General features: G+C 40.6%; 2 protein-coding genes across 3 annotated transcripts; both read left to right on the plus strand.

Annotated features, from left to right (window-relative positions):
* The first annotated feature begins 146 nt into the window (after nucleotides 1-146).
* On the plus strand, nucleotides 147-8,511 carry LOC131982329 (equilibrative nucleobase transporter 1-like). 2 transcript variants are annotated; one of them, XM_059346946.1, is made up of 13 exons: nucleotides 147-182; nucleotides 624-857; nucleotides 983-1,112; nucleotides 2,600-2,646; nucleotides 3,053-3,129; nucleotides 3,913-4,005; nucleotides 4,103-4,242; nucleotides 4,747-4,856; nucleotides 4,961-5,104; nucleotides 5,328-5,435; nucleotides 5,791-5,977; nucleotides 6,662-6,785; nucleotides 6,895-8,511. In XM_059346946.1, the coding sequence occupies exons 2-13, from the start codon at nucleotides 674-676 to the stop codon at nucleotides 7,003-7,005; spliced, it is 1,455 nt and encodes a 484-aa protein (XP_059202929.1). In that variant the 5' UTR covers nucleotides 147-182; nucleotides 624-673; the 3' UTR covers nucleotides 7,006-8,511. The 2 variants fall into 2 exon arrangements, with proteins under 2 accessions (XP_059202929.1, XP_059202931.1); XM_059346948.1 differs by lacking the exon at nucleotides 147-182 and having other exon boundaries at nucleotides 617-857.
* A 950-nt stretch (nucleotides 8,512-9,461) lies between these two features.
* Nucleotides 9,462-18,243, plus strand: LOC131982330 (equilibrative nucleobase transporter 1-like). The gene is made up of 12 exons (XM_059346949.1): nucleotides 9,462-9,648; nucleotides 9,839-9,968; nucleotides 10,897-10,943; nucleotides 11,052-11,128; nucleotides 11,881-11,973; nucleotides 12,061-12,200; nucleotides 12,783-12,886; nucleotides 13,019-13,162; nucleotides 13,409-13,516; nucleotides 16,669-16,855; nucleotides 17,272-17,395; nucleotides 17,495-18,243. Exons 1-12 carry the CDS (start codon nucleotides 9,462-9,464, stop codon nucleotides 17,603-17,605), a joined length of 1,452 nt encoding a protein of 483 aa, XP_059202932.1. The 3' UTR covers nucleotides 17,606-18,243.
* Nucleotides 18,244-18,426: the final 183 nt, after the last annotated feature.

Genomic DNA, 18,426 nt, shown 5'->3' on the forward strand with positions numbered 1-18,426 from the left:
CGGTCAAGGATAGGCTGAGAAAGAGAAAAACATCTCTGTGGAAAGGGGAGGGAGGGAGCTGAAGAGGAAGAGGAAGGAAGAGCTGGCCTATAAAAAGAAGGAGAGTGTAGCAAGAGCAGAGAGTTGTGGTTTGTGGGGACATTTGGGGAGACCAAGAGAGGCTGAACTGTGAGCACTAGAGAGTAAGTTGGAGAATTATACAGCTTAACAATCATGCAGTTTACTTTTTTGTGCAGCAGCAACAGGCTGCTTTGGTGGAAATCCATGTTTAAACATTTTAATTGATTCCTTTTTTTTCTTCTTAAAATAGGAGTTTCATGACATACCAGTATCTTAACAAAGATAGGTTATTTTTCTTACCAAATCCATTGTTTTTTGGTAGATGACTGATCGAACGGCCTGGACTCAAGCAGCACATTTTGTGTCCAGATGTTTCCAGCTCTTGCCTCGCTTGTGCAACTTTATGTGTTCAATTAAATTCTTTTTATATGTCATGCTCAACGGTTAACGCATAGTCCTCTCTAAATGTGCAATGTGTGTTTTTTTGTGTGTTTGACAGGAGCCGTTGTGTGTGTGTGTGTGTGTGTGTGTGTGTGTGTGTGTGTGCTTGTACGTCCATGCAGGTGAAAATTCAGTGGTTGTGAATTGTCTGCCTGTGTACGTGTGAGGGGCCATGGCGGGTCTTGGGAGCAGCTTGGTGGTGCGACGCGGCCTCACCTTTGCTACAGGTCTGGTGGAGTGTCTGTGTTTCGCTGGAGCTGTGTTTGGATGGGCTTCACTTGTTTTTGTCTTGAAGACAGATGGCTACTTCAGCTCTGAATGCGTCAACACCACAACAGCCAATGGAACAGACTTAGGTCAGTTTGATGTCTTCACCTCCACTACTTTAAATTCTAATCACCTGGATTTCTAAAGAACAACATCTTGTATTTTAACCATCTGTTTCTCAACATTGGCTCTCTTTTTCTGTATGTGTTTACAGATTGCAGTGGACAGGATGAGCAGTTCTCGCTTGTTTTCACTATCGCCTCCTTTATGAATAACTTCCTGACGCTGCCTAATGGTTTCCTCTTTGATCGGTTTGGCACTACAGTGGCTCGGCTCTTTGGAATGTGAGTTTAACAAAAGCTTTATTTCTTAAGTATTTAAAGGGATAATTTGTATTTTTTGTGTGTGTTTGACAAACTTATCCATAGTCCTCAGGCAGGAATAGCAAGATGGAAGCTGTGGACAGGAGCAGCAGCAAAACTGATTTTAAGCCACCTATAAAAAAGTGTATATATTTCAATATAACCGTGACTGTAGAGCAGTGTTTCCCAAACCTCTCCTGGAGTACCACTGCTCTAGCACAGCTGATTCAAATGATCAGGTCTTAACGAGGACTGGAGCAGGGAGAGCTTTTAAACAAACAAAGTTTGAGAACTGAAAGCCTACCAGTTGGGAAGTTAAGAGGAATGAAATGAGAAACATTAAACAGGAAAGAACAACAACAATAACTGCTTGTTCATCCATGTAATATTTGAGGGACAGTTAATGTACAACGAGTATTTTCTAATGAGAGATGTGATGGTTTAACAATGGTTTAAATGGATTACAATTAGCATCTTCTAAGGCTGCTTTATATTTTTAAGTTCTTGATGGATGCTGTTTTAGCTCAGTAGAACAGACTGATTCAGTCTTTCTACCTCAAAGCTGTGAATACAGACAGACGGACTGCAACATTTCAATGAAAAAAGCATTTCTTTTTTTTTTACACGTCTTATACATATAAAGATGTATAAAAATGACTTTTGAAAAGGTAACTACAGAGTAAGTCATGCACCCAAAAGATTAAAAAAAAAAAAAAACATAAACAAGAGTTTCACAACAAAAACAAAACTTTTCTTTATAATTATTAGTGTTTGTAGTGTGATGCAAAGTGCTTCACCCAAACATTGGGTTCTTTGATGCAATAAAAACTATACAACAAATGGTCCTTTAAGAACACATTTTCAGTAAAGACAGATTACTCTCCCTTTGGTAGCTAAGCTAATGCTTCAATGCAAAGAGGCAACTTGCTGTAATGCCAGGCCAAGCGAGGTGCATACCAGAGCCTGACACTTAGCAATGCAGAATGTAAATAAAGTGTTTTATGAGAAAAGGGAGCAGTAGAGGGCAATGAAACTGGAAAAAGGAAAGGTCAGTAAGATGTTGTTGTTGGTGCCCATGATGAGACCCTGTGATGAAGAAGTCTGCCCTACCGCCCAGATATTTCTTAATCCAACAACAACAAAGAACATATGTTTCCACTAAGAGAGGGTGGAGGGAAAATAGAAGGCCAAGGAATGCAAATAGTTGGATAACACACAGCGAGTGGAGATGAGGGTTGAGCTCTGCTTTGGACGGGAAAAGGAAATTAAAGTCTGCCAAAAGTTCTCAAAACAGCAGCAGAAGAACCTGCGTGTGAACGTGCAACTTTTAATTACTAAAACATGTGCTGTTTTGTAAAATGTTGTCTATGAAAGCAACAAACATGACTTAATCTCATGTCTGGTTACATTAAATCTCTGATTAAACCAATAAATGATAAGCTGACAGTGGTATTTCTTTCTCCCGCCAGAGTTCTGTACACCATGGGTACCTTGATGGTGGCCTTCTCGACTGCAGGTGAAAAAACATTTCTGTTTCTTGGTTTTGTGATCTCTCTCTCAGGAACCTTGTTGTGTAGGGGCGGCTGCGGCTCAGTTGGTATCGGTCGCCCATTAATCAGAAGGTTGGTGGTTCAATCCCAGACAATGGCAGCCTACACGTCAAAGTGTCCTTGAGCAAGATACTGAACCCCAAATGGCTCCCGATGCTGCGTTCATCCGTGTGTGAATGAATTCCCAGTGGTGGCAGGTGGCACCAGTGTGCCCTGGTAGTCTCAGCCACCAGCATGAATGTGTTTGTGAATGGGTGAATGAGGGCAGTCTTTGGATAAAAGCGCTATATAAGTGCAGTCCATTTACATGTCTAAAAATAAGCAAAATGTTGCAGCTGTGGATTCTCATTTTCCACATTTTTGTCTTTTCAGTTATGTCCAACCTGCTCTTCCCAGCTCTCTCTTTCATAGCAGTGGGTGGAATCCTGTTTCTAATTACCAACATGCAGGTACTGAAGCATTCAGATTACAATTTTTCGGGTATATTTCAGATCCATCATGATATAAAATTCTCAAACTGAACAATACAATTGAAGAAATTAGGCTTGACTCTAGAATGATATACTATACTATATAAGACAAATTTCTGTCTTTTTTTCCTGTAAAAGAAACAAAATTGTGAGGCTTGCATCTTATAATATAAAAACACTGGTGCCTGGATGGACTAAAGTTCCTGTCTCAATTCCTGGGACTTAGAGATGGAGAGGCCTTTTATGCGAGTGCCCAGAGGGAGCAAGCAGAAATTTTAACACGAATGTTGAAGTGAAAGTCAAAGCCAAACTTCCTAATGTGCAGCCGGCCCCTGCCTCTACTGTATGTGTGCTCTTTTAAAGTAGTATTTAGTGAGCGGAAACAACACATGATAAGGAACCACTAACTCAGTTGTAAGAGCTATTTTTGGAAGCGAAAGAGTTTCTATGTTCAAGATGTTTACCAAATAAAAACACAGCGTCTGCCCTCAGTGCTCTTTTGTTGGCTGCAGGGCTTTATTCAGACCGAGCTCATGATCTTGTGTGGAAAAAATGCACAAAGCCCTCTCTGGGAAACTGAGACGTTTAATTCATTTTAATGGTGTAGTTGTGATTCCAAAACCACATCCCCATGTTGAAACAGGTGATACAACTTGGCAGGAATACATTTTACATCAAATGATAGAGAAGTAGATGCAAAAAATAAACAAAAAACATACACACTTAAATGCAACTTTAATCAGTTCAATTTCTCTCCGTAAGGTGGGAAACCTGTTCGGCTCACGTCGCTCCACCATCATCACTCTCTATAACGGGGCCTTTGACTCATCGTCAGCACTCTTCTTTGTCATCAAGGTGAGAAACATTTACACACTGCTCCCATGAATGAAATTTAGTTCTACCATCTCATGTTGTAACAATGATCCTCATCATGTCTTGTCTTCTCCTGCAGCTGATATATGAGGCTGGAATCTCTGTCCGTGCCTCCTTCCTCTTCCTGTCCTCCTGCAGCGTCATTCACCTGCTCAGGACTTTCTTCTTGATGCCCAAAGACCACTTTCCCTACCCGCTGCCTGATGACTACACATACGGGTACAAATTCCCCAAAAACACACACACTAACATGCTTCTAGGATACAAAAACAAAAGAAAATAACAACAAAAAATGTAGTTTTAAAATGCTTCAGACTTGGATGATTAAAGCTCTTTGCTATGACACCGTTTACAGACAAATCTGTGTATAATACTTACAGCAAGAAAAGAAAAAAGCCAATCTGCTCTTTTTTACCCCCCCAAAAATCTGCATATTTTTCAGCGAAAAAACAGAAACCCGGAGCTTTCTTACAATCCCAAAAATCCTGGTTCATGATGAATGCATTATGCAAGAATTCAAAGCCAAACAAACAATTGAACTCAAGATTCTTGCGAAAACTTATTTTCAGATCATTGTGCCACATTCCTGGGAAATATCTCTCGTATCCTGTAATGTAATTACAACATGTTGGGACTTGAAAACCTAATTTGTAAAGTAAATAATTATCTCCCGCAATGCCCTCAGTCTGTGTCTGACCCCCTGTGACCTTTGACCTTTGTCAGGCTAACCTGTGGTAAATCAAAGACTCTGAGCTTAGAGCAGACAGCAGCCAATGGTGACACTCAGAAGACGGCAGAGGAAATTCTCCACAAAGACGTCAGAGTGAAACAAGGTTTGTTCTCTTTCATGCGGCAGAAATTAATATACAGTATATACAGATGTCACTGGATAAAATATCCCATTTGTCTTTATTCATTCATCTCTCTCTCCCCCCAGAGAAGAGTTTCCGTGAGTGTGTGATGTCCAGGCTCTTTTGGCTGCACGTGCTTTGGTTGTCAGTGATGCAACTCAGACATTACCTCTTCATCGGCACCCTCAACCCCATGCTGCAGTGGCTGACAGAGGGAGAGCCTTCACTGGGTACAAACACATAAATACTAGCTCATGTCTGACTGTGTTAGCAACAGTGGACGTTTGCACAAACCTTCCTTATTATGTGCATAACGTTCCACTAGTATGAAGCAGTTAGCCTGTTCTTCAACAAGGACGTGACTGAAGTAGTAATATATGAGCAAGAAGCTGCTGAAGATTATAGGAGTATGTTGTTCCTCACTCTCTTATCTGTGCTTGTGTGTCCCTGCAGTGAGCCGGTACATTAATGCCTTTGCTATAACGCAGCTGTGTGGCGTGCTGTGTGCTCCCTGGAACGGTCTCATCATGGACAGACATAAGGGCAAACCTCGTGCTGCAGGTAACAAACTAAAACTAATAAGGAATTGAAATGAACCCAATAGACTAAAAGCGCTGGCCAAGTGTAACAGTGTGCTCTCAGCATGTCAGTGAGCTCTTTCATGTCTTCAGAGACAATAGATATTTATTGAGAAATTACCATTATTAACTTGTATAGATACAGAACAGTCCAGATGCACTGAACACCAACTTTGTGATTCTTTTTAATAGTCAGTTATACTAAACAACATTGTGTAAGAACAAAGACTTAGCTATTAGCTATAGCTAGTTATTTCCAAGATTTGCTTTTTCATAATTTTCTTCATATTTTTTCTCTTGAGAGAAACAGGTGTGTGTTTTTATTTGTGCGTTTGTAGGAGAGAGTGAACAGGAAGCAGACCTGCGGGCCACGGTGCTTTCTCTCTTCCTGACTGCGCTGCAGTGTCTGCTGTTCTCAGTTTGTGCCTCCACCCCGTACCTACCGCTTCAGTATCTCACCTTCGTCCTGCAGGTGATCAACCGCTCCTTCCTCTACGGCGGTAACGCAGCCTTCATCAGTGTGGCGTGAGTATCAAACACAAACATGCTCAAACCAGCCAACTTGGCAGCTTTAAACATTGTGTATTGTTAGCTAAAAGCAACACTCTTTGTCATTAAACATTGTCATCAAACATTGTATCATGGATCATGGATCACAGTAGCTGGTAAGGTGTTTTGCGGATAGCATTTCGTCAGACAGCAAGCAGGCTGGTGTTGGTTACTTTGTAATGTCAACTGATAAAGTTGAAAACTGAAAGCCAGCCAATCTACAAGCCCCACCCTTGGATTCTAAATTAATTAGCTGATATTATCTACTCAAATTAGTATTTTGCTGCATAAGCTACATTGCAGTTTGTCCCCATTAATACACAAACTGACATTACATCTGCTAGTCCTGCACATTGTGTGCACTGTAGGGGACCTGAAGAGAAGTAAAGCACTCTGGGTCCCACATAACTGTCACATCCTTTGAATTTTCCTGTCAAAAACAGAAATCAGCCCAAAGGCTGTTATAGGCAACTGAGAAAAAACAGTGTGTTCATAGATTGGCAAGACAAGCGATTATTACTGTTCATGTAAAAAGCTACATAAAGAACCTTTTCTAAGGATTTTTTTCAGTGCATGAACACAGTCTTCTCCTTTTCTACACGTTACGTCTTTTTCACCACTTCCTTCTCTTTGCCATGTCATCACTCTGTGCACATGTAGTTTCCCGTCATGCCACTTTGGGAAGCTGTATGGTCTGGTCATGGCTCTGTCTGCAGTGTTTTCTCTGCTGCAGTACGCCTGCTTCGCCCTGGTGAATGGACCTCTGGATGGAGACCCTTTATATGTGAGTACACAAATTGATACCACAGTAAATCTTACTCTCTTTATCTCCATGTTATCTATGAACTCTCCTCTAACTGCTTCCTCCTCTCTCTCCCTTTATGTGTCTGCAGGTGAACATCGCTCTGACGCTGCTCAGCCTGCTCGCCTTCATCCATCCCCTCTTTGTCTACCTGCACTGTCGAAGTCTCGCCTCCAAGCGAGCCATCAATGCCTCTTCCTAAAGTCTGTGAAATGAGACTCACATTCAAAATATCTTTAATATCTCCAGTGACACTGTTACCTCTTCAGTTTGTTTAATAGTGGCTAGATTCCCATGTCATGTTTCATTAAGGGCTTGTAAATACATTTCAGATTGCAGTGAAGTGTCATTTTGGGTTCAGTCATAGCATATTTGCCACTCTCGGATAATGTTGTCAGCCAGATTTAATGTTTCTATACTAATCCAGAGCTTCTGGTGTGCAGCCTGCTGCAGTTAATCAGTTACAAAATATTTTACCTCTTGTGAGTTTTCCAGTATACATCATTTTATTTTTTTACTGATGCATAAATCAAACCTTTTTACACTTTTCTAGAATTTCAGAGTGTCAGTTTAAGATGCTGATGTGTGGTTTTTTTTTTTTTGAAAACCCAGCTTTAGCAAATATCATCATTGTCTGTCTGTTTTTACAGTTAAAATTCCTCGTGCTGGTGGCTTCTAGGACTGTAACTTGTCTTTGTGTTTCTTGTATAGAATGTAAAAAAAAAAAATAGTGGACTCATTCTTAAGTAATCGAAATGTTACCACTAACGTATGAACTGAAAATATACCATGAAGAGTCTAAGTTTTAAGACGAAAACTCACAGTGCCAATATTAAGATAGCCACACCCATAAGCATAACCTGCTTTTTCGAATAATGTTATCCTGAAAGGGACCATGATTTATTCAATGTGAGAACGTTTGCTGAGGTAATAAATCAAATCAGAAGAAAGGAACATTTTTTGATTTACTTTCATACAGAATTCTTTTTGCAACAAACAGAGTCGCCCCCTGCTGGCCATTAGAAATAATGCAACTTTAAGGTGCTTCTGCATTGGCTTCACTGCTCAGGCCTGTATGTTGGCCTTGGTTTACCATTTTATGTAACCATATAATTTAACAGATGTATTGTATTTTTTTTTTAAATGTATTCTTGGAATGCACCATAAACATGGTGTGATAGGTGACTATAGTGCCAAATTATTACAAATTTTATTGTAGAACCTGAAAATGTTACAGATAATGTTTATATCTGTGTTGACCTCTTCAAGTTATCGCTAACTATATATACACTGTACATATTTATTTTTTACCTTGAAACAACGCTGCCATCTGCTGGCTTTTCAGTTTAACTGTTAGCTGCTGATATCACTATTGTGCCAATTATTAACCAACATCAAAATGATCACCTGTTATGTTTTGGTTATATTCAACATATGAAGTCTCAGGTGTTCAGTGTGTCTGTGTTGTTCAGTAGAAGAGTTTCATGTAAGGAAGGATTCTGTTTTTTGTTTTGTTTTTTTATTAAAAGGGGAAATATGTACATTTCTTTTGTTTACTGGTAAGTTTTGGGCTTTCTTTTTGTTGTATTTTTAGTCCCAAGACTGACGTTGTTGTAATGTTGTTGAAATGTAACTTTAAATATGCAAACTTTTCATTATGTTGCACCAAATTAAATTCATCTTTTGATATGTTTCATGTCATAAAGGGAATTATTACTACTTTTCTTATATATATTAATAGTAAAGTGACATTTAAAGACTAATGCCTGAATTTCCTTTCCCCCTGAGTTTACTGAGTCCATGTTTTTGGTGTTGAGTGCTTTTGATTGACTCGTGTATTTAATGCAGCATCAGCTACACAAGGTCAAATTTTTTAGCAAGATGTAGTGTTAACCTGTTCTAGATTAAAAATGGCTATAAAAGTCACTTTTTTCACAAGCTACTATGAGATATTTTATGTCCTCCACAAACAATTATTTTGTCAACTTAAGTTACAGTGCTCTCAAGTTTATTAATGTGTTCTAGTAATGCTTTTAGGGTGGAAGTTATCCTGTTTCCCTAAATTCAGTTTTCGGGGTAAAAAAATAAAAAACCTCTGCTCCTTTTTTCTGAATTAATAAGATATCTCCGGCAGGGTCTTCATGACCACGCTCTCAGCATCTTGGAGCCTATTTCAAAACCTGTTAGCCTCCAGCATGCACCAGCAGGCCAACCATGCATTACCCTTTGGTGTTGTGTGTTGCATATATAAATATATTTTTAACCTTTGTTTCTGTTTAATATGTCTACAGATGAGAGTGAACTAAACAGGATGCAGGTTTTGCAGTATCAGTAAAAAGCATGGTAATACAGCAAGAGCAGATAGGTGTGGTTTGTTTGTGAAGACATTTAGAGGGAGACGCACACATAGGCTAAACTGTGAGTACTACAGAGTTTGGAGAAAAACACAACTTATCAACTGTATTTTGTTTTTGTGGTTTATATTTTTAAAAACTATGTTTGTACATTTAAACTGATTCTTTTTGTTGGGAAATGTCATATTTTATTATTATATTATAGCTCCTTATGACAGGAGCTACCTGTATGAATGTGTGCTTGTGTATGTTTAAGCAGGTGAAAATATGGTTTTTGTAATTTTTTTGCTGTGAGTGCGGGACCATGCCAGGTTTTGTAAACAGGTTGCCAGTCCGACGATGCCTCACCTTAATTACGGGTCTGTTGGAGTGTCTGATTTTTGCCGGAACCGTGTTCGGATGGGCTTCACTTGTTTTTGTCCTGAAGACAGAGGACTACTTCAGCTTTCTGTGCGTCAACACCACAGGAGTCAATGCAACACAGGACCTAGGTCAGTCTGATGTATTCACCTCCACTACTTTGAATTCTCTGACCTTTATTGTCACTTTAAGTGATCTATTTAACTAAATGTGGCAATTAACACCCACATAAACCGTTGTATTTGTATGTGGGCCTCTCTGACCTTGTCTTTTAACCACATATGCTTTTAAGTTGGCCTTTCTCTGTGTTTGTGTCTACAGATTGCAGTGGACAGGATGAACAGTTCTCACTTGTTTTCACCATCGCCTCCTTCTTGTTCACTTTCCTGACACTGCCAAATGGTTTCCTCTTTGACCGGTTTGGTACCACAGTGTCTCGGCTGTTTGGGATGTGAGTCCAACAACGCTTTAATAATTTAAGAGGGAAAAGTCAGTGGGTTTAAAAGATTTCTTATGTAGTTTCCCATCAAAACAGTGGCTCATTAGAGGACTAAAAGCCGTGCAGTTGGGTAGTTACGAGGAATGACAGACAAATATTGACTTGCAAAGAGCAGCGAGTACTTTTTCTGAGTTGGTTGCACTGCATGTGTACTCACTAGATGAGTGATGGGAACAGCAGCAGAGATTTTCAGTTTTTAACTCTGCAGAACAAAGTTATTGCATATTTGTCTCTCTAAGTAGTTTCTAATTGTGTCTCTAAAAGGTTAATTTGGTGAAAGTAAATTTGGCAAAAAGTTCATCAGCAAAAGCAGTATTTACACTGTTTACTGCACTGGCTTCCTGTCCGTATCAGAATTGATTTTAAGATCCTGATGTTTGTTTTTAAAATTTTAAACGGATTGGCTCCAGCGTATTTGGCTGAACTCATACGTGTTCATAGACCGACCAGAGCTCTGAAGTCTGCAAATGAGTCCTACCTGGATGTGCCTAAATGCAGGCTAAAAACAAAAGGCGATCAATGTTTTGCAGTGGCTGCCCCTAAGCTGTGGAACAGTTTACCGCTGCATATCCGGTCGTCAAAGACTTTGGACATTTTTAAATCATCTCTTAAAACAAATTTTTTTTCTCCCAGGCTTTCGAACCTGCGTGAGAAGAAAGTTGTTTCTGTGTGTTGTATTGGTCATCTCATGTCTATATTATTAGATTCAATTGTCTTAATATTTTGAATTTTGAGTTTATTGTTACTAATTGATGTTTCTTTTGGATTTTTTGTTGTTATTCAGTTATGTCAAGCACTTTGGTCAACCTTGACTGTGATGTTATTTTATCGAATTTTAATAACCAGACGTGAAAACACTGGAATTATTTTCTCCCACCAGATTTTTTTTCACAGTGGGTGCCTTGATGATGGCCTTCTTAACTGCAGGTGAAAAACATTTCTCAGTCTCTTTGTTCTGTGCTTGGTTCTCTTTATCTCTTAAATGAAATCCTGACATGGAGTAACTGTGAATGCTCTTTCTTTTTTACCCATCAGCTTTGTCCAACCTGCTGTTCCCAGCCCTCGCTCTTCTTGCAGCAGGTGGCTGCTTCTTTCAGCTGACCAACCTCCAGGTACGGAAGCAATCATTCAGATTAGAAAAGGTTATTGCATTTTCTGATGAATCTGCCCAAATATTATCATGTCAAATTTTGAGTTTTATTCCTGCAAAAAATTGCTGTGTTGGAGTTCCCCCTGGGGAACAAGAGATTGAAGAAATGAACACGAAGAAAAAAACTGGGCCCATTGGATCCACAACAGTCTCAGCTTTCCAGTGATACCCAGTTTATTTAATTCAAAGCCTGTTTAGGTCCTCAGTATGCACAAATGTTCAAAAACAATAGGCGGAAATAGCACATTTTAATGCATAAGAAAAACTATGTGGTTTTTGCCATAAATTGTGGAAGAGCTTATTTTCATTCAGGTAGCATGATGTCAGAGGTCACATGACTGCTTTGAAAATCACAATGCCACGGGCGGCTGTGGCTCAGTTGGTAGAGCGGTCGCACATCGATCGGAAGGTTGGTGGTTCGATCCCTGACCATGGAAGCCTACATGATGAAGTATCCTTGAGCACGATACTGAACCCCAAATTGCTCCCGATGCTGCGTTCATCGGTGTGTGAAAGAATTCCCAATGGTGGCAGGTGGCACCAGTGTGCCCTGGTAGCCTCGGCCACCAGCATGAATGTGTGTGTGAATGGGTGAATGAGCGTAGTGTGTAGTGTAAAGCGCTTTGGATAAAAGCGCTATATAAGTCGATAAGTTCCCGACACTGATTTTAATGCAATATTCAAGCATTTTAATATCTCAATTTCTCTCTTAAGGTGGGAAACCTGTTTGGCTCACATCGCTCCACCGTCATCACTCTCTACAGCGGGGCTGTTGACTCTTCTGCTGCAGTCTTTTTTATCATTAAGGTGAGGAACACACTGCTCTCATAAATATACAGCACATATCAATGCCAGCTCACACTGTAATGATGATCTTGATGTTTTCTCCTGCAGCTGATATATGAGGCTGGAATCTCTCTGCTCCCCTCCTTCCTCTTCCTGTCCGCCTGCAGCGTCATTCACCTGCTCAGGACTTTCTTCTTGATGCCCAGAGGCCACATTCCCTACCCGCTGCCTGATGACTACACATACGGGTACAAATTCCCCAAAAACACACACACATCAATACCCCATACATGCTTCAGAGATACATCAAGTGTAAATAAGGCTCCTTATTTTTGTTTTTACTTTAAAAAAAACATTGGTTTGTTGCAAATGTGTAAAAATTATCAAATTAAAATAGGCACTTGGAGGGATCGCTGCCAAGGCCAGTGATACATTCAAGTTCTCCTTGATAAGGTGTCTTTCAAGAGTTGGGAAGTTGTTCTTTTGACTTTGGTATGTTCATGAGCTTTAAGTAACATAGATATTACTACTAAGATGTCTTGTATTTTGTTGCTGGGGGTATTTAAACAACATATTATTGTTTCAAGTGATTATTTTACAACAATGAGCAAAGAAAACAGATGACATGAGCCATCAAACATGAGAAATACATCAAGAAATACATTTTTCAAATAGTCCATAAATTTAAACCAGAGCACATTGTCTGCATTATAATTGGAAAAAACCCTACACATACTGAAATTGGATTGTAGTGAGTTTTGCCAACTTAACTATCTCCTGCAATGTTCTCAGTCTGTGTCCGACACTCTGTGATGTTTGACCTTTGTCAGGATAACCTGTGGGGAAACAAGAACTCTGAGCTTAGAGCACATTACAGCAAATAGAAACATGGAGATGACGCCAGAGATAGTAGAAGACGTCCCTGTGAAACAAGGTTTGTTGACTTCACTTTGACATAGATAATAACAAAACAAGATGTAACAGAGTAAAATAATTGTACATCCTATTTCTCGTCCTCTTTCCTCTTCATTCATTTATCTCTGTGGTCTCCCCTCATCTCTCTCAGAGAAGAGTTTCCGTGAGTGTGTGCTGTCCAGGCTCTTTTGGCTGCACGTGCTTTGGTTGTCAGTGATGCTGCTCAGACATTACTTCTTCATTGGCACCCTCAACCCCATGCTGCAGTGGCTGACAGAGGAAGAGCCTTCACTGGGTACAAACACATAAACATTACATCATGTCTGACTGTGTTAGCAACAGTGTAAGTTTGTACAAACCTTCCTAATTCTGTCCAATCAACTTCAATGAATATTTACCAGTTAGTCTGTGTTTCAACTAAGAGGATGTGACGATGAAGTTAAAGAATTGATGAAGTTTTACTATATGAGTAGGAAGCTGCTGTAGATTATAGAAGTATTTTTTTCCTCACTCTCTTGTCTGTGCTTGTGTGTCCCTGCAGTGAGCCGGTACATCAATGCCTTTGCTATAACGCAGCTGTGTGGCGTGCTGTGTGCTCCCTGGAACGGTCTCCTCATGGACAGAAACAAGGGCCAACCTCGTGCTGCAGGTGACATAGTAAAACTAAATGGAAGAAGTTGAAGTAGGAATAGTTTGAAAACTGGGACTGGGTGTAATTAATATGAATGTAATAAAAATAGTTGAATGATACCAATAATGTATAAAAAATGTGGAATATTTTAAAGTTCATTTAGAACTGATGATACACTGCAACGGTAGTTAAATGTGTCAGGGGAAGTTGAAGTAGTAGAAACAAGACTTTGTAGTGGCAGGGGTAAGTGGAAAATAGGGATTGGGCAGAATTAGTATATATTTCTTTGAAAAGTGAAATAATGCCAATAATGTGTACAAAATGAGGAATATTGTGTAAGCTCATTGAAGAGCTGACACTACACTGCAATGGTGGCTTAAAGGGGTAAAATGAAGTTGAAGTAGTAGGAAAAGTCAGACAGAGGTCCCCAAAACAGCTAAAGAGCAATTACACCAGTCAGAAATGAAGAGAAACTGATGTAAATGTAGGCAGTTGTCTGAAAGTGCGGAGTCACAGTTGAGTATAACATGCTGTGAAACACAATAGTAGTATGTAGAGACAGAGGTCCCAAAATCAGCAGAGCGAGCAATCTACCAATCAGAAACAGAGAAAGAATTTTTCCAAAATCTATTGATGAGATGTGATGAGTAATGAAAGTGATGAGTCGTGTTTGTCTGTACTGTTGACTGTTGGATAATTAATAGATATGGGCTTTTTATCTGTAACAAGTGCCCCCTGCCTCTCCTATATACACTGCAGCAGATTAACTCCAGCAGCTCATTAGGAGATCAAATGCCATACTATCAAATAAGAATTCTATAGTGTAATGAACCGTTTGTCCTAGAGACTTGTATGAGGTAAATGGTAAATGGACCTGCACTTATATAGCGCTTTTCTAGTCGCTTTGTGACCACTCAAAGTGCCTTACACTACAGACTGAGCTCATTCACCCATTCACACACACATTCATACAGGTGGCAGAGGATACCCTAAACAGTGCCACATGCCACCATTGGGAATTCATTCATACACCGATGAACGGTGTGTGAATGATTTCAGGGAGAAATTTGGGGTTCCGTATCTTCCTTTTTCATTGCTGACGACTTGTCCCGCCCCCAAAACCTGGCCACACCCCCTTTCGTAACCAGTGGCCTGTTTGTGGTCGGTTGTGCCGGGAGGCGGCCGACGATCGAGTGAGCTGGCGTGGTCGGTTCCCCTGACTGCTCCACTCTGCTTGGGCCCGTTCATCGCTGCTGCAGCTTTAATATTTGTTTTGTTCCAGAATGTTTTGCTTTCAGTTAAAATTAGTGTTTAGTGTTTTAAGATTAAGACTAAGATGTTTTTTGCAAACACACACTGAAACAGTAAGCAGTGAATTCCTATGCATTCAACCCCTCCTTTACACACCAGTGAACACACACCATACTAAGGAGCAGTGGGCAGCCCATTACTGCGCCAGATTCTCTAACCTCTAGGCCACTGGCTGCCGCGAGTTCCTGACACATTGAGGAGCACAGAGCAAAAAGCTGAGGTCTGTTTGTTTCCATATTAATCTATCCACAACAAGCACAAGTGTTCCCAACTTGTAAACTGGAAATGATGTACAAAGAGTCAAAATTGTGGAACTGAACGAAGTTCAAATTTTTTCATAAAAAGTTTGAATGCTCCTCTCTACTCTAGCTGTGATGTCCACATGTTCTAATTGAGGAGATATTAATCCAAAAAAATTGGCCGAAAGATAACATGAAATAAACTTTTTAGGATTAGACTAACAAAATGAGGGAATAATGGATAATAACCCTTACGGTGCGTTCAGACCGGACGCGTAGCGAATATTTCGCGCGACAAGATTACATACAAAGTCAATGCAAACACGCGAATAGACGCGAATTTTTGCCGGCGGCGCGAATCGCGGGTTTCGCGCGACACGAATGCCGCGATTGACGCCAATGTCGCGTGTTTTGTCAACGTGAATTCGCGTGAGTTCAATAAATTCAACTTTGGCGAAATATTTGCGTGACGCTGTGTCGGGACAGCCTATCAGCGTTGAGATTCTGGACGACAGTGTCCGAGATACATACATGAGAGAGAGGAGAAAAGAGGCAGGAAGGAGGAGTGGGTCGGCAGGAGGGACAGGAAAAAGGTGGAAGTACTCTGCGGTCCTCTCTCCGTGCTGAGTGCGCCTCCGGATGATGTCACTCACCCAGACACGACGGCGTGTTTTCCGAGGTATCTCGGACTTCCAGAGCAGGTACAGGGACGCTATGCTTGTAATGTCAGCCATGGTTGATGACAGAATGAAATGGAGGCAATTATTTGGCGCTATATAGTCTCTTGGGCGAAAATTCGCGTCGCGTTTACTCGCGCGAGTGACGCGAATTAAATTCAATTCTCGCGCGTATCAACTCGCGCGAGTAACAGTGCGTTCAGACCGGACGCGTAGCGAATATTCGCGTCGCATTACTCGCGCGAATTGATACGCGCGAGAATTTAATTTAATGCGAATTTTCGCCCAAGAGACTATTTAGCGCCAAATAATTGCCTCCATTTCATTCTGTCATCAACCATGACAAGCATAGCGTCCCTGTACCTGCTCTGCCGTCGTGTCTGGGTGAGTGACATCATCCGGAGGTGCACTCAGCACGGAGAGAGGACCGCAGAGTACTTCCACCTTTTTCCTGTCCCTCCTGCCGACCCACTCCTCCTTCCTGCCTCTTTTCTCCTCTCTCTCATGTATGTATCTCGGACACTGTCGTCCAGAATCTCAACGCTGATAGGCTGTCCCGACACAGCGTCACGCGAATATTTCGCCAAAGTTGAATTTATTGAACTCACGCGAATTCGCGTTGTTTCATTCGCGCCGCGTAATTCGCGTTAATCGCGGCATTCGTGTCGCGCGAAACCCGCGATTCGCGCCGCCGGCAAAAATTCGCGTCTATTCGCGTGTTTGCATTGACTTTGTATGTAATCTTGTCGCGCGAAATATTCGCTACGCGTCCGGTCTGAACGCACCGTAACGCGACGCTAAAATTCGCTACGCGTCCTGTCTGAACACACGGTTAGTGTTTAGATGGAATAAAATTCTACAAATAGTTCAGGGAACAAACCTGTTGAGTCTGTGGAGATGTCGTCATCATTTTACTGGTGTGTGTTTTTCTTTGTGTTTGTAGGAGAGAGTGAACAGGAAGCAGATTTGCGTACTTCGGTCCTTCCTCTCTTCCTGACGGCACTGCAGTGTGTGGTGTTCTCAGTCTGTGCCACCATCCCGAACCTGCCGCTTCAGTACTTCACCTTCGTAATAGAGGTGATAAACCGCTCCTTCCTCTTCGGTGGGAACGCAGCCTTCATCAGTGTGGCGTGAGTATCAAACACATTCATGTGTTAAACACAGCACATATTTGTCTTTGTGGCCAAAAATGAAGTGTGTTCCTGTGGTGGACAGTACATAGAAACACATTTTTATACACAATTCATGTACTTTCATGAATAATTGTACGGTGCAACAGAGATCACTTTGTTTTCTAGTTCAGTTTATTCCTTTACTGTGTTGATGGGTATTGCCAATCGATCCCTTTACCACAAGCATGCCCCCAAAGGATTTCCATACCATTATATTCACATTTTTAAAAAATACTTAAAACCTCAATTCAGACTGGAGTAATATAACAAAATGTATAAGTATAATGTATTCTGTGATTTTCCCTTTTCTATCACTACTTTTTTTTCAACACATCTTTCTCTTTGCCATGTCATCACTTTGTGTGCATGTGTAGATTTCCACCCTGCCACTTTGGGAAGCTGTTTGGTCTGGTCATGGCTCTGTCTGCAGCGTTTTCTCTGCTGCAGTACGCCTGCTTCTCCCTGGTGAATGGACCTCTGGATGGAGATCCTTTATATGTGAGAACATGACATATGTGATTACTCCTTTTATCTCCATCTTATCTATGATCTCTCGTCTCACTGCTTCCTCCTCTCTCTCCCTTTATGTGTCTGCAGGTGAACATTGCTCTGACGCTGCTCATCCTGTTCGCCTTCACCCATCCCCTCTCTGTCTACCTGCACTGTCGAAGTCTCTCCTCCAAGCGAGCCACTAATGCCTCTTCCTAATGTGAAATGAGACTTTCACTCAAAATGTCTTAATGTCACCAGTGACACTTTTAGCTCTTCTTTTACTTCTTTTCTTTTACTCTTTTAGATTATATTCACAGACAAATTTGTCTACACTATTTAAAGGTATATTTAGCAAAAATCACAAAAATGTGTCTCCATATTGTGTGATTCCAACTTTAATTTTCAATCTTCTGTCTTGTTAATGAAAAAAGGGAAATATGTATTTATCAGTAAGTTTTTGCTTGAGGTCAACGGTGTATTTTTCTAAAGTACCAAAACAGAAGTTACTTCTGCGATGTTGTTGAAATGCAACTTTAAATATGCAAACTTTTCATTCTGCTGCACAAAATTCAACTGCTGTCAGAAACTTGCAGGAAACTGCCTGTTACAGAGAGACCTAAGCTTAGGAAACTGTATGTTGTACATCCTTACTATGCAAATAAACATTAAAGTGTCCACTTTACAGGACAAACTACTCCATTAATGGCTTGTAGAACCTGATAAAGTAATAAATTCCCGATAATGTAATAAAACCTGATAATGTAATAACTTCCCGATAATGTAATAAAGTGCATTTCCCAATAATGTAATACACTTTTTACCAATAATGTAATAAAGTATAACACCAAGCACCTTTAGATTTCAAGAAGCTGTTGAATGCATTCATGTGTCATGTTTGTGAAAAACGGATGAACGGGTAAACAGTTAATAAACATTCAACTTTGACCTGTTGGTGGCGCTAGAGCTCTTGAGCTAGAGTTGTCTACACAGTATCACCACTTGAACTCAAGTAATGGGTGGTCTGCTGTTAAATTATT

This window comes from Centropristis striata, chromosome 12 (genome assembly GCF_030273125.1).
Source record: "Centropristis striata isolate RG_2023a ecotype Rhode Island chromosome 12, C.striata_1.0, whole genome shotgun sequence".
Classification (NCBI taxonomy): domain Eukaryota; kingdom Metazoa; phylum Chordata; class Actinopteri; order Perciformes; family Serranidae; genus Centropristis; species Centropristis striata.